The sequence below is a fragment of the Stomoxys calcitrans genome, chromosome 1 (genome assembly GCF_963082655.1).
Source record: "Stomoxys calcitrans chromosome 1, idStoCalc2.1, whole genome shotgun sequence".
Taxonomy (NCBI): domain Eukaryota; kingdom Metazoa; phylum Arthropoda; class Insecta; order Diptera; family Muscidae; genus Stomoxys; species Stomoxys calcitrans.
Window position 1 is genome coordinate 176,350,358 of NC_081552.1, and position 16,982 is coordinate 176,367,339.

The following is a 16,982-nucleotide window of genomic DNA, read 5'->3' on the forward strand; positions in this document are numbered from 1 at the left end:
AAACATTCTATATATACATATGATATGAAGGTGATGGGAAAATTCCATTATGTTTTCCAAAACAGTTTTTTACGCATTTAATATCAGTAGATGACACATGACGTCGATTCAATTAATTAAGGTCGCCATACTTTAAAACCACACGTGCATAACTATCAGCTGTCAATTGACATTGTGGTTGTCACAACACTATTTTATGCGACAATATCCATATGTATGTACTAACATTAATTCTCCATTATATTTATACATGTAAGTATATGCCATATGGACTTTGACAAATACCATAACACTGTACGTATTCGTACTGCTGCACTAAAAAGTTCACAAGGACTTGACATGGCAGTGCCACAACTTAACACTGTATGAAATTCTAGTCTCAAAGAAAAGTTCTTATTTATCCCATGTACAATGCTTTTTAGTTGTAATAGAATACTACTGCCGCTATGGAAGATGATTTGTATGTGTATGGTGTACTTCTATACACATATCAATACACAATTACCCAGCGCAAAGTAGTCGCTGCTATTGACCAAAATTCAAAAAACTAAAGTCTAATGTTTGGTACCAAATATGTATACATTAACTCTTAAGAGGTTAAGCAACTCAAAAGAATACATGTGATTAATTCAATCGAACAGCAACAAGAGAGAAGATATAATTACTTGGTTTTCATTTAAGTACAAAAGTGAAGTGAAACAAGTTCTTTTCCCGGTATGTTTTTATAGGCAATCAAAGGATAATAGATAAAAATTGCTCTGTTGGAGAAATATCAGTTTATGAACCAATTCAACCCATGCATGGTTTGGATGCTTGAGACCATAGTTTAAGTCATTGTACAAAATATCAGCCAAATCGAATACGAATTGCAGTCTAAAGGAGCTTTAGAAATAATCTCGGAAGATCGGTTTAAAAGGGGGCTATATCTGGTTATGGACCGATTAAGACCATACTCGGCATAATTGTTGGAGCAAAAGACTTCACGCAAAATTTCAGCCAAATCGGATAATAACTGCGCACTCTAGAGGCTCAAGAAGTCATGATCCGACATAGGTTTATATGACAGCTATATCAAGTTATGAAAAGATTTGGACCATACATAGAACTATTGTAGAAAGTCATAACAAAACAAATTATACAAAATTTTCGGCCAAATCGGATAAGAATTGCGCCCTCTAGGGGATTAAGCTGTCAAGATCTAAGATGGGATTATATGGCAGCTATATCAGAACATGCACCTAAAGGACCCATTTACAATCCCAACCGACCTACACTAATATGAAGTAGTAATGCAAAATTGCAGGAATCATGCTTCGACGTGCTTTCGACAGACGACATCTTAGAATGTCAAGACGATCAAGAATATATATAGTTTTTTGGGTCTCAGATCAATATTTCGATTCGTGTTACAATCGGAATGATGAAATAAGTATACCTCCCCCCATCCTATGGTGGAGGGTATAACATAAGGATGCACTAATTTAATTAAATCCTACATAGATTTTTGAACAAAAAAAAATAATTAATTCCAAGAGACTTTCGAAATTTCAAAATCGGACAAAATGTCCGGTTGGTCTTTTTAATGTTAATGAGGCGGGATACCTTACAAATGTTGTTGTTGTAGAAATTTGTTGTGTTCTATCTTTCGTCTCTTGATCCTTTTAAGTGTCAAAATCCCGGAACTCTGCGCCTAAGATGGGGTGCGTCCAAATAGATCTGGGTCTGAGTCGAGTGGGTCTGGCTGGGCAGTTATACGGGTGATCGTGAACGTGCATCGTGTGGTCCTTGGTGACAATCGAGACATACATTTTGCACGTCGGCATCAATCCTTACTCTGTATGAGTTGAGGCGGCTGCATCTGCCGGAACACAATTGAACCAGAACTACTCTGGTTTGCCAGGGGAGGTCAATTTCTTTACGTGCAATGGGAGGCAGTAGTTGTCCAAGGACTACATTCGCCCGGTAGCTTTTTACTGCATCTGCTACCTTGTCTGCATGAATGTTGTCTAAACCCGCTTGATATGCCGCTTGATCTAGGGGTTCTCTCTTGTAACCCTGAACCTCACGCTCAAAATCATGTATACCTACCTTAAGGCTTCCGGGCGGTAAATACCTGCGATAGCAACCCAGAAAGTATTGTTAGACAGCATTTAGTTATGTCTTCGCACTGGTAGAATCTTTGTCTCCTGATTGAGGTGGTCCACATGCGAAGTAAGGAGACAGCCCGTTGCAGTTCTGAGTGCGGCTTTCTGACAAATCTGAATATTATTTCACGACGTGTCACAGAGCTGACGATACCACACTGGCGCTGTATAACTTACCACAGAACTGCATTGTACGTAGTCAACAAGAGTACTTTGTCTGCACACCAAGTGCTGCCGGCAAGTAACTGGGGAGCCTGGTGCCGTAATCGCACAATCGTCCGTATATGATATTATCTCTATGGCGTCTGGAAGGTGTGAATCAAGGATAGGTAGAGGTTGAACAGTGCCGGAGATATCACCCCGCCTTGGAGAACTTCTGTTTCACATCACGCTCGTCTGCGAGAACACTGCCTGCGCCGGGAAATTGGGCCGCACTTGGGGTATTCGACCGGCTGGTATAAAGCGAGTGGCTGCTGCATTAATGATGTCTCGGCAACTAGCACATCCAAGGAGGGTGTCAGTTCGCTGAGGCGTCTCCGAAACCAGCCCAATCGGCCTTCTTCTGATTAATAAACCTCCGGCGCTCAGAGGTTATGAAGTCGGCTGGTCGGTCGATGGTGAAAATTATGGGGAAATGGTCAGACCCCAAAGAGATGACGGCTTACCAGGATATGTCACTCAGGAGATCAGGGGATGCAATGGAAATGTCTGGCGAGCGGCTACACCTCCTCGTAATCCTAGTGGAGGCATCCTCATTCACCGTGCAAAACATGGAGCCTTCAATCTGCTCTGCCAAAGTTATGCCCCGGTGATCGTTACCTAAAAGAGAATGCCATGAAATGTGATGCGCATTAAAGTCCCCTAGAAGGAGACGATTATGGCCAGATAGTAACCCACTTATGTCGGGGTTGTCAGCGTGGCCATTAATCGGGACACAGCTATCAACCGACGGTATGTACACGTTGTATAGCTCTATCTCGGCAGTATCGGACCTGACTGCTATTCCCAGACACTTCATGTTGGGGGTCTCTAGCGCCAGGCGCAGGCGAGATAGGTCTATATTGCACGGAATGGTGTATCACGAAGGCCAATCCCTCACCTCAATTTCTTGAGCGATCCCTACGTAGCACATTGTATCCGTGACAACTGTGCAAGCCGCAGGTGTTGATCAGCTTTGTCTCCTGGATCGCTGCAACGAATAATATCCAAAATCTCGTCGATCTTGCCACGGAGACCGTTGCAATTCAATTGCAAAAATGATATACTTCTCAGCACTGGCCTGGCAATATTGGGGCAAGGATGCTGCTGTTGCCTTTATTGCCGTACAGGAGAGCTTGGGGGTCACATAGTCTGACAACGATGCGCATGAAGGCGACGACGACGACGCTTGCGACCCACTGCTGTCTATGTTCGGACAGCACCATGCAACATATTCAGTATGACTATTCTCCTGTGGTGATGTAAGGCCAGAACAAGATGGGAAATGTACCCACTCCATGCACCGGTTACACCTCACCAACACCGACCGATGATGGAGGCAGTTCAGGCAAACCGAACAGAATCACGGTCAATCCCGGCACGGACCAGAAGCGTGCGGAGAAGGCACTCCGGGATATGGCTCTCACATGACGAAAAAAGAACGAATACGTACAATGAGGCGGCAGCCCTTGCCGATGAAGGATTCCTTCGGGTCAATCCGGTGCGTACAACCGGTTGCCATGGTATTGGCTTTTCAAATGTAGCCAGCATTAGTAAAGGGAAAAACACCGCTGAAAATTATTCTGATGTTCACACTGGAATCTTAACCCAGGCGTTCGGCGTCTTAGGCGGACATGCTAACCTCTGCGCCTCGGTGGCCTCCAGTGGTGTATGGTATAATGAACTGTTAATCCTGTGCAATAAACATTAAAAAACTAAACACTAGCGACTACAGCTATTGGCTTACTACGAGTCATATGTACATTAGAGTGCCCCAATAACCAAAAGTTATTTTTTTTGAAAAGCATACCCATTCTGTTTCTCACCTTTGATCCCAGTAAGCAAAATATGAAATATTATGGCGATCGATTGACGAAAAAGTTTGACGACACATTCTCTAAAGTTGGTTGTTGTACTTTTCAAAGAATCCAGTTGAGAATTTTAGGTCCTAGCATGAAAGTCTTCATCAAAGTGCTCATTAATATGAGTTGTGGCGCAGTGAATGGTTGGACTCAGAAGTTCTTCCTTCTCCGCTTTAGCGTGTCTATCTGCGTATCCTTTCTGACTGTCTGTCGTCTTTTTGTAATAAACATGGAGATAGCATTTCTTACCCAATCAACCCAAGATATCACTTCATTTGCCTGTAGACAAACGCTACATAATTCTACATATTGCTCATATGTGCCAAAGGGTTTAAATCTGCATATCTGTCTATTTGAGGTGTTCTGAACAAAATCATAGTTTATATTTTGATGCCCCCTCCACTCTCAGGCTTGAAGAAATTTCGCCAATTCTCATACAAGTGGAAATTCGCAATAGTTTAATAAATTGAATATAAACTTTTGCACCCTACAACTTGTGGGTGAGTGGCTGTTTACACCAATTCACACAAACACACACACACACACACACACACAAAGATCACTACGTAACCTAGGTAAGCAATTAAGTAAGTGTTTTCAAGTGATGTTTTATTGTTTTAAATTGCAAACAAAAAAAATATAACAAAAGTTATTCGAGAATGCTCGTTTCATATTCCGAAAGGATGCGTTTATATGTCAAAGGATAATCTTTTCAAGTGTCTGCATTTGAGTTATCATGCTGCTGCTGATGCAGTTTTTTTATCGTTTCGCTTGCAAAAGAGCTACTATTACACCTTTGTTGTCGTACACTTGCAAACAAAAAAAAAAACAGAAAAAACCGACAGACAAATAGACCCTCAAACACAAACACTTACATACACACAGAGATACTACCGCTGCTAGTCAGAGAGAGTCACTTGTATGTTTTTGTTTGTTTGTGTGTCTGTGTTTTTTCCAGATGATGGAAGGGGAGAGAGACGAGTTACCATCCATGCCGTTCGAAGTCGATGTAAGTGATTGATGCATACCACCACCATAGATACCCATAGGCACCCGGAATATATGCCGTAAGCGATTATTCCTGAGTGAGCGACAAACTATATACCATGGTGGCCTTAAAGTAGTACCATGATGGCCTATACTCATGGCATTTTTTCTGCGATCAAATAAATCACTCATTCATTGCATATCCATAACCATAACCATAATGTGGAACTGGACACTGACCGGCACAGGCCGATGGTTATGGCCAAGGGGGACCAGCAGTTTCATGAAGATGATGATGATGAGAATGATGATGATGGTGGTGAAGAATCAATGCATTTCACTGATGAATTATGACTGTACACAGCAAAAACGAACAACAGATAATTGAGATTGATGACTGTGATGATGAAATGAAACTTTCCTTTGCCCATGTTTTGTCCCTGGACATCTATTTTGATTTTAGCCATTCTAGAAACCACCGAGCATTGAATCTATTTGAACCTACTAATGTCTTCCCATTTGTCTCTTTTTTCTGTCTTTTATTTTCTTTTCTTTTTTCACCCTACCATTTTTATCATTACAGCGGAGGAGGATGTTGGCGATAAATCTTCAACGTGTGGCACATTGCTGATATTCCTATCTGTGGCATTGGTGATTTTAACCTTACCTTTTAGTTTATTTGTATGTTTCAAAGTAAGTATAACTTCATAGCTATTGAACGATATGCACTTCCATATGAAACGCCTTTTTGAGGATGCACCCCAGGCATGAACAGAATTTTAACGCTTTTTATTACGTTTTTATACCCACCACCGATGGATGGGGGTATATTCATTTTGTCATTCCGTTTGCAACACATCGAAATATCCATTTCCGACCCTATAAAGTAAAGGGTGATTTTTTTGAGGTTAGGATTTTCATGCATTAGTATTTGACAGATCACGTGGGATTTCAGACATTCTGTCAAAGAGAAAGATGCTCAGTATGCTTTGACATTTCATCATGAATAGACTTACTAACGAGCAACGCTTGCAAATCATTGAATTTTATTACCAAAATCAGTGTTCGGTTCGAAATGTGTTCATTCACCGTAAAGTTGCGTCCAACGGCATCTTTGAAAAAATACGGTCCAATGATTCCACCAGCGTACAAACCACACCAAACAGTGCATTTTTCGGGATGCATGGGCAGTTCTTGAACGGCTTCTGGTTGCTCTTCACTCCAAATGCGGCAATTTTGCTTATTTACGTTGCCATTCAACCAGAAATGAGCCTCATCGCTGAACAAAATTTGTCAAAATTTGAACACATTTCGAACCGAACACTGATTTTGGTAATAAAATTCAATGATTTGCAAGCGTTGCTCGTTAGTAAGTCTATTCATGATGAAATGTCAAAGCATACTGAGCATCTTTCTCTTTGACACCATGTCTGAAATCCCACGTGATCTGTCAAATACTAATGCATGAAAATCCTAACCTCAAAAAAATCACCCTTTATATATATTCTTGATCAGCGTGAAAATCTAAGACGATCTAGACATGTCCGTCCGTCTGTCTGTTGAAATCACGCTACAGTCTTTAAAAATTGAGATATTGAGCTGAAATTTTGCACAGATTCTTTTTTTGTCCATAAGCAGGTTAAGTTCGAAGATGGGCTATATCGGACTATATCTTGATTTAGCCCCCATATAGACCGATCCGCCGATTTAGGGTCTTAGGCCCATAAAAGCCACATTTATTATCCGATTTTGCTGAAATTTGGGACAGTGAGTTGCGTTGGGCCCTTCGACATCCTTTGTCAATTTGGCTCAGATCGGTCCAAATTTGGATATAGCTGCCATATAGACTGATCCTCAGATTTAGGGTCTTAGGCCCATAAAAGCCACATTTTATATCCGATTTTGCTGAAGTTCGAAGATGGGCTATATCGGACTATATCTTGATGTAGCCCCCATATAGACCGATCCGCCGATTTAGGGTCTTAAGCCCATAAAAGCCACATTTATTATCCGATTTTGCTGAAATTTGTGACAGTGAGTTGCGTTGGGCCCTTCGACATCCTTCGTCAATTTGGCTCAGATCGGTCCAAATTTGGATATAGCTGCCATATAGACTGATCCTCAGATTTAGGGTCTTAGGCCCATAAAAGCCAAATTTTATATCCGATTTTGCTGAAGTGAGTTGTGTTAGGCCCTTCAACATTCCTCGTCAATTTGGCCCAGATCGGTCCAGATTTGGATATAGCTGCCATATAGACCGATCGCATTTAATGTCCGATGTCGGCGAAATTTGGGACAATGACTTGTGTTGGGCCCTTCGATATTTGTCTTCAATTTGGCTCAGATCGGTCCAGATTTGGATATAGCTGCCATATAGACCGCTCTCTCGGTTGAACAATGACTTGTACTTACAAGCATTTGGTCTAAATCGGATGATATCTATAGAGCTGCTATGGGGCTCAAGGTATGCATTTTCACTGGATTTTGACGAAATGTGGTTCACATATATACCCGAGGTGGTGGGTATCCAAAGTTCGGCCCGGACATTGGGAGGACATAACAAGGAATCCCCATGGATTAATTATAGCTTGGATAAGAATTGCGCCCACTAGAAGGTCAAGAAGTATATTCGGCAGATCGGCTTACATGGGAGCTATATCGGGTTTTGGAAGGATTGGAACCATACCAATTATTTCTATTAGAGGTCATAGGAAACAAACTCGTGCAGCAAATCTAATAATAGTTGCGGTCTCCAGGGGTTCAAGAAGTATATTAGGAATATGCGTTTATATGAAAGCTATATTAAATTTTGGATCAATTAGAACAATACTTGGTACACCTGTTGCAAGTCACAGAAAAAGTTTCAGTCAATCCGGATAAGAGTTGCAGACTCTAAAGGCTCAAGTGGTTTAATGTGGAGATCGAATTATATGAAAGCTATAACTAACCGTGAACCGATCTGGCCCATTTACAATCCCAGTCGACATTAATAAGAAATATTTTGGCAAAATTTCAAGCGCCTTGCTTTACCCCTTCGAAAGTAAGCTTGTTTTTGTCAGATGTAGGGACGGACCAATGTATGTCATGACGACCAAAACCGTGGAACAGATAAGTCTATATACCCTTTCGTAAATGACATCTATGTAAACTGGCATTTGAGTATTAACGATATAAGTTTACCCAATAAATTGTAATTCATAATAAATCTAGAAACCATGGAGAAAAATTTTAGCAACATTCGATATTCCGTATACCATTCGTACAAAAATTTCGCTATCTAAAAAGGGACCTTATCTATAAAGGGACCTTAGATGAGTATTACGATGAGTTATAAAATGAATGACGATATTAGTATACCCCCATCCTATGGTTGAGGCTAAAAAAAATATGTAAATTATGGACCGATTCACGGGATTCTTGGTTTGGATGGAGCTTGGAGCCAAATCAGAACAAATATAAGAGATCAAGAAGCGGGAGGCCAGTTTAAATAGATTTTAAACCGATTCTAGCCGTACTTGGCACATATATTGAGGGCTGTTGTTGTTGTTGTAGCCACATTTTTATATGGAGGTGGCAATGCTTGTCAAACTCCTGTAGGTGAGCAATCTCGTTCCGGTCCAAAAGACCGATCGGAGCGGAAACAGGGTGGCCATTGGTTATTTAAAGGCGCCAATAACTCGCCTTGTCATATCGAGCATCATAGGCGCTTAGTATTTGCGCAAAAGCCGGTGCCGCCCGGCCTCTCACTGAGACTCTCCGCTCGATACAGTTGATTGTTCTCGAATGCCGTTGCAGCTACTCCGTATGGATCATTCCACTATCTGAAACCTGTGTACGCGCCCAGTACCTCGCAGCTAAGCTTCTCGTGACAGCAATGAATCCAAACTGTGTGGTGCTCACAGCTATTCCGTGCCTAGATATATTGAGGGTCATTAGTTATTGTGCAATCGGGAGATCGGTTTATATGAGAGCTATATCGGGTTTTCGACCGATTCGAATTATTCTCCGCACATATGCTGAAAGCTATAGGAGAAGTAATTGCTCACAATTTCATCCAAATTGGTTAAGAATTAGGGTTTCTAAACGCTAAAAAATTATAATCGGGAGATCGGTTTATATGGGGGCTTATCTAAACATGGATCGATTTGGGTCATTTGCAATCCCAGCCAACCTACATTGCAAATTGCAAATTTTGCTAATGAATATTCCACTAAGGAACGGGGGCAAACTTCTCACATATCAATGAGTGCAGTCCGATTCAAGTTTAAGCTCCATGATAAGGGGCCTCCTTTTTATAGTCGAGTCCGAACGGCGTGCCGCAGTGCGAAACCTCTTTTGAGAGAAATTTTACATGGCATAGTACCTCACAAATGTTGCCAGCATTAGAAGGGAAAAACCACCGCTGAAAATTTTTTCCTATGGTCTCGCCAGGATTCGAACCCAGGCGTTCAGCGTCATAGGCGGACATGCTTACGGTGGCTACGGTGCAGTGTAAGAAGGAGATTAACGACTTCTCTGAGGATAGCAAAATCGTTTGGTTGCAGGGCCATAGCGGAGTCAGGGGGAATAAAAAACCGATGATTTGGCAATGAAGGCCAGACGACAATAAACTTGGTTAACCCGCAACCTTTCAGGTGAACGCAGTCCGAGTAAAGGGAATGGGCGTTGAACGCACATGTAATACTGTGGAATGTCGAAACGGTCGGAACAACAACGAAATCCTAGGGCGGGATCTGGATCATGGGGAAATGAAAAAGCAGACGATTTCGTAATGAAGGCCAGAGGACAAAAAACTTGTTTAAACTGAAGTCTTTCGGGTCTACACAGTCCGAGTTAAGAGCGTGGGCGACGAACGAGCATGTGACACTGTGGAATAGCGAAAGGATCGGTAGGACGGCGAAACCCCTATGGGGAGATCCGGATAGTGATAAGTCGAGGCTATTACTGAAAGGAAGTAAGAAGGAGGTCAGAATAGCTTTCGGTATCATAACGAGACATATAGGACTACGAGCTTACTTACGGTGCGGCAAGTGATAGCAGGTGTAGGGCATGCGGGGAAGATGATGAGACGTTGGAACATTTTCTATGTCATTGTCTGACATTCGCCGCCAACAGACACCGGTTCTTAGGTGAGGACACAATACCAGACATGAACGAACTTAGGGGCGTGGAATGGAAAACAATTAAGAATTTTATAGTAATTTAGATTTTCTTTTTCGAGGTTACTTTTTATACCCATCACCGAAAGATGGGGGTATATTCATTCTGTCATTCCGTTTGCAACACATCGAAATATCCATTTCCGACCCTATAAAGCATTCTTGATCAGCGTAAAAATGTAAGACGATCTAGCAATGTCCGTCCGTCTGTCTGTTGAAATCGCGCTACAGTCTTTAAAAATAGAGATATTGTACTGAAACTTTGCACGGATTCCTTTTTTGTCCATAAGCAGTTAAGTTCGAAGATGGGCTATATTGGACTATATCTTGATATAGCCCCCATATAGACCGATCCGCCGATTTAGGGTCTTATTCCCATAAAAGCCACATTTATCACCGATTTTGCTGAAATTTGGGACAGTGCGTTGTGTTAGGCCCCTAGACATCTTTTTTCAATTTAGGACAGATCGGGCCAGATTTGGATATAGCTGCCATATAGACCGATCCGCCGATTTAGGGTCTTAGGCCCATAATAGCTACATTTAACATCCGATTTTGCTGAAGTTTGGGAGAGCGAGTTGTGTTAGACCCTTCGACATTCTTCTTTAATTTGGCTCAGATCGGTCCAGATTTGGATATAGCTGCCATATAGACCGATATCTCGATTTAAAGTCTTGGTCCCATAAATATGCATTATAATCCATATTCACTGAAATTTCACACAATGATTTATGTTAGGCTTTTCGACAACCGTGTCGTTATTGGTCAGATCGTTTTATTTTCACATATAGCTACTCAAAAGATCAATGGTTTGTTATACACAATTGAACAATGACTTGTACTTATTAGTAGTTGGTCCAAATCGGAACATATTTCGATATAGCTGCTATCGGGCATAAGGTATGCATTTTTCACCGGGTTTTAACGAAAGGTGGTTTACATATATACCCGAGGTGGTGGGTCTCCAATGTTCGGCGCGGCCGAACTTAATGCCTTTTTACTTGCTAGTATTTAGAGCTCACAACAAGCCGATTACTGGCTTAAGTGTATATACATAGTGGCATGGGGCAAGGGACCCAAAATTTATGCACCTGTTCTTTAGCATATGGTTTATACAGTCTCTAAGGACCCGGTCCAACCGGTACAGGTTTAAGGTTGGATCATTGTGTCGGTGCGCATTTTGTTATAAGCCTCCTCGATATTAATGCATACCACCAATGTATACGTCTTGGCATCGAAGTATTCTTCTATTTCGCACAGTGCAGTCTCCACCAACCTTCTCTTGCCCTAAGCATGTTGTTTGCATTTGGGCAGATCGCTGTATGTCCTATTGTTTCCATATGGTATCGAAAATACGTTCCATGGTTTTTAGAGAAAGTACATTAGGCGTATAGGTCTGTGGGCCTTTGGTGTAGGATATCTTGCCTTTCAGGGCCTGGGTATAAATACCACACCAGCTTCCTGCCAAGCTTTCGGAGCATATGCTAGTCTTAGGCATGCTAGTAGGCCAACGTAGCGCAGAGGTAAGCATATCCGCCTATGACGCTGAACGCCTGGCCTCTAATCCTGGCAAGAACATCCGAAAAAATTTTCAGCGGTAGTTATCCCCTCCTAATACTGGCGACATTTGTGAGGCACTATGCCATGCATAGAAGCCAAGTAAAGAATTTTGTCCAAAGAGAACTATAAAAAGGGGGCCCCTTATCATAGAGTTTTAACTTGAATCGGACTGCAGTCGTTATCATGTGAGAAGGTAGTCCCTCTTTCTTAATGGAATGTTTATGAATATTTATCCAAATTTCTAGTAGAATCCATGATAGTGGATTCCCAAAATTCTTTCCTGCCGAACTTAACACGTTTTTACTTGTCCAATTTTTTCAATTTTCTTTACAATTGCTTAAAAATATTTGAAAATTTGATTACAACAAATTTATTGAAAGCTTAATTACAAACTCAATAACATTTCTTGCATTTCCCACAGGTGGTACAAGAATATGAAAGAGCGGTCATATTTCGACTGGGCCGTTTAATGCAAGGCGGAGCCAAAGGACCGGGTAAATATTTGTATAACCACTTTTTGCCCCTAACACCCCTGCTTTAGCTAGCCAACTGCAACAAGACAAGCAAACACACAATTTTTCATTTCCTGTAAAATAAAAATATTTTAAAATAATATTTTATTAAATACGTTTCTTAAACAATCTCTCCCGACCTAAAAAAATAAACAACAAAACACAATACTACCACAACCACGTAAACCTTAAAAACACACACACAAACATGACCATTCAAAAAACTACGCTGACATATAAAATGCAACATGAAAACGAATACGAATGCGACCATGAACATTAACTGGAACTCGAACGAAAATATTAACCCGACTTTTAGGTATATTCTTCATTCTGCCGTGCATCGATTCATACGCTCGTGTGGACTTACGTACACGTACTTATGATGTACCACCACAAGAGGTAAACTTTGTCTGTGTCTGTGTACATATCTGTGTGTGTGTGCGTCTCTGTGTGAGCTTGCTGTTCTCATTTTGATTTGTTTTGAGTTGTCGTTTTATTTTTTGTTTCGTTATCCGTTTGAATTACTTCGCCCATTCGTTTTTTGTTCTATTTGGCCTCCATTATCAAAGCAAAAAAAAACTAAAATAACACATGCACACACATTCATGCATACAAAGCCATTAGGCAAACTACTTGTGTGTATGCTTGTGTAGGTGTGTGTGTTCGCGTGAATGTTTCTCAGTTTTTTTATAAAGCCTTTTTGGACTTTGTCTACAACTTCCTCGTCGCATGTGGATGCGTTTGAAGTTCTTCTCTGAAGTTCTGTTATTTTTATATTTGATTATCAAATATTTTTGATGCTTAAATTTTAATTTAAATTTGATTAGTTCGTCCGTTTGTTTGTAAATATTTAAATGTTTACACAACTGTTTTCACTCTTCTTCCTTCTGTTATACCTTCTTCTGTCTGTCTGTCCGTACAACTCCCTCTCTCTGTACGGTTCCCATCGGTTTTGTGCTGGTGTTACGATTTTTTTTTTTCATTATTACTTTCTTTCTTTGCAACATTCTGCTATTTTCACCTCTGTGTTTTTGTGTTTTTTTATTTCGATTCGGTGTTTTCAGTTTTTTTCCTATTCTGTTGAAATCCTCACATCTCTCATTTGTTTTACATTTTCCTTCAATGGAATGTTGAAGGAAAGTCTAAACACACAAACAAAACAAAAGATTGACTTAACAAAACGAACTCAACTCCAAAACTACATAACTTTCAACTGAAACGTTTTGTATATTCTATATGTATATTTATTCTGCCTTGTGCGTTAATAAACAAACACACCTGTAACATATTCTAAAGTGTGTATATGTAGGTATGTACATACATACCACATATCCATGTACTTCTCTGTATATGTATGCATATGTTAAGTATAGAATCTTACCTCACAAATATTTACACTTCCATCTAACATAGTAGTCCTTCTTTCCCTCATTCCTTCACCCATAGACCAAAACACACATAAATTCACTCATTCATCCATACGTCAATGTTTTCATCAGTGTGCAATCACATATACATACAATACCTTGCAAAGAGTGCAAGTGTGTTCCGCATCAGTGTGTTCTACTCCTTTAGACTAGATGGCTACCACGTGAATATTAAAATTCATAAGTACGTTTAATAAAATGCGAAAATCAAAAACTTAAAAATTCGACCGGGCCGAATCTTTTATACCCTTCGACTTGAATAACCTTGACACGACCTTTAAATGACTTTTTTCATGTATATATAGGAGATACATCAGGTTATGAACCGATATAGACTGTACTTGTCTCACTATAAGAATCTTAAACAACTAAAAGCGTGCTAAGTTCTAGTCGGGCCGAATCTTATATACCCTCCACCATGGATCGGTTTGTCAAGTTCTCTGTCCGATATCTCTTTATAGGCAAACAAAGGATAATGAATAAGAATTGCTATGCTACATGAGCTATAACAAGTTATGAAACAATTGGGGTCATTCTTGGATTGGCTATTGGAGATCAAAATTGAAGAGATTGTGGAAAATTGCTGCCAAATGTGATAATAATTGCGCCCTCTAGAGGCTCAAGAAATATAATCGGGAAATCGATTTATATGGGAGCAATATCAGGTTATAATCCGATTTGGACCATACTTGGCACAGTTGTTGGAAGCCATAACAAGATCCAAAATCGGTTTATATGGGAGCTATATTAGGTTATGAAACGATTTAGACCATTCTTGGTACATTTGATGAAAGTCGCAACAAATCGGGTAATAATTGCACCCTCTAACGGCTCAAGAAGTCAAGGTCCCAGATCGGTTTACATAGCAGCTATATCATGTAACGGACCGATTTGAACCAGACTCAGCACAATAGTTGGAAGTCATATTGAAACAAATTGCAAATTTTGCACATGAACATTCCACTAAGGAACAGGGGGCAAACTTCTCACATATTAATGAGTGCAGTCTATGATAAGGGGCTTCCTTTTTATAGCCGCGTCCGAACGGCATGCTGCTGTGCGACACATCTTTGGAGAGAAGTTTTACATGACATAGTACCTGAAAAATGTTGCCAGCATTAGGAGGGGAAAACCACCGCTGAAAATTTTTTCTGATGGTCTCGCCAGGTTTCGAACCCAGATGTTAAGCGTCATTGGCGGACATGCCAACCTCAGCGCTACGGTGACCTCCAGTCATATTGAAACATGTCATACAAAATTAAATGCAAATCGGCTAAGAATTGCGCCCCCTAACGGCTCAAAAAGTCAAGATCCGAGATCGGTTTATGTGGGAGCTATATCAGGTTATGAACCGATTAAGGCCATACACAGTTGCTGAAAGTCACAACAAAGCTCTTCACGATTATACTTGGCACAGTTGCTGAAAGTTACAATAAAACATTTTGTGCAAAATTTCAGCCAAATCGGTTAAGAATTGCGCCCTCTAGCAGCTTCCAAGATTCAAGATCGGTTTATGTGACAGCTTTATCAAAACCTTGGCCAATACAGCCCATTTACAATCCCAACCGACCTACAATAGAAAGACCTACAAAATTGCAAATGCTTTCTTTTATTCCTTTGAAAGTGTGCTTTCGACAGACGGACATACAGACGGACAGGGCTAAATCAACTTAGAGCGTCAAGACGATCGTCAATATTTCGATGTCTTACAAACTAAAAGACGAAATTAGTATACCCTCATCATATGGTGGAGAGTATAAAAATACCACTTTAAAAATTTCAGCTAAATCAGATAATAATTGCGCCTTCTAGAGGCCCAAGAGCTCAAATCGAGCAATCGAGTTATGTGAGAGCTATATAAAGACCGATTCAGACCATGGCACGACTGTTAGAAGTCATAGCTAAACTTTAAGTGCATAATTAAATCGGGTGGTAGTTGCGCCTTCTATAATCTCAAGAAGGCAAATCTGAAGATCGATCGAGTTAAGATCAATCAAAAATTGCGCCCTCTCGACGCTCAAGAAATGAAGATCAACGATCGGTTTATTAGGCAGCTTCATTAAATCAGAGACCAGTAAAACCCACTTACACTCCCAACTAGCCTACATTAATAATAGTTGTGAAAAATTTCAGACACAAAGTTTTACTCATTCGAATTTTAGCATATTTTAGACGGACAGGCGAATGTACGCACGAGCATAGGTAAATCGACTTAGAATGACATGACGATCAAAAATATGAACACTATGTTGGGCCTCAGATCAATATTTCGATGTGTTACACACAGAATGACGAAATTAGAATTACAGTAGTAGAAATTATTAGGGATGATTTTTTAGCTATTATCTTTTTGGCAACACTGGTTTAAACAGCTCACACACGTTTCGCGTTTTGTTTGCAAGAGTACCAAGAGCTTCCAATGCATCCAGAAAAAATCACAGTTTGGTGCGGTTTATGGGCTGGTGATATTATTGGACCGTATTTCTTCAAAGATGATGCGAATCGTAACGTAAGTGTGAATGGTGAGCGCTACCATGAGATGATATCCAACTTTTTTTACCCAAAATTCAAGAGCTTGACTTGCATGACATGTGGTTTCAACAAGAAGGTGCCACATGCTTACAGCACGCGTAACAATGGACTTATTGAGACGCGAGTTTGGTGAACATTTTATTTCACGTTCGGGACCGGTTAATTGGCCGCCTAGATGGTGCGATTTAACGCCTTTAGACTGTTTCTTGTGAGGCTATGTTAAAGCTCATGTCTATACAGACAAGCTCGCTTCCACTGAAGCATTGGAAGACAACATTGTAGCATTTATTCGTGAGATAACGGCCGAATTATTGGAAAGAGAATGCCAAAATTGGATTAAGCGGATGACGCATTTGAGGCGGCCAATATTTGCATGAAATAATCTTCAAACGTTAAATTATATGGACCTTACTATCGGTTCCAAGAAAGATTTGAAGCATTTTTTCTGAATTTTATGTGTTTTGTTTGAAAAACTTTCCTTTGGCTCTTAAAAAACTACCCTTCATAAATAAATTCGGCTTTTATGCGGATTGTGGCTAGCCTCCCACCCACCAAGTAAATTCAAGAGTCAAAGTGGCCAAGTATCACTAATTCACAA

The 16,982-nt window shown here is 40.5% G+C and overlaps 1 protein-coding gene across 7 annotated transcripts in view; it reads left to right on the forward strand.

Annotated features, from left to right (window-relative positions):
* LOC106093416 (band 7 protein AGAP004871) overlaps window positions 1-16,982 on the forward strand; it is a 302,264-nt gene that overhangs the window by 220,019 nt on the left and 65,263 nt on the right. For 5 of the 7 annotated variants that reach the window (XM_059369276.1, XM_059369238.1, XM_059369321.1 and 2 more), the window contains 3 exons: window positions 5,775-5,884; window positions 12,332-12,404; window positions 12,742-12,824. In XM_059369276.1, coding sequence (XP_059225259.1) covers window positions 5,775-5,884; window positions 12,332-12,404; window positions 12,742-12,824 — 266 coding nt within the window. Of the gene's footprint in view, window positions 1-5,162; window positions 5,214-5,774; window positions 5,885-12,331; window positions 12,405-12,741; window positions 12,825-16,982 lie in introns of all 7 variants that reach the window. The other 2 variants (XM_059369381.1, XM_059369339.1) reach the window with 1 other exon arrangement.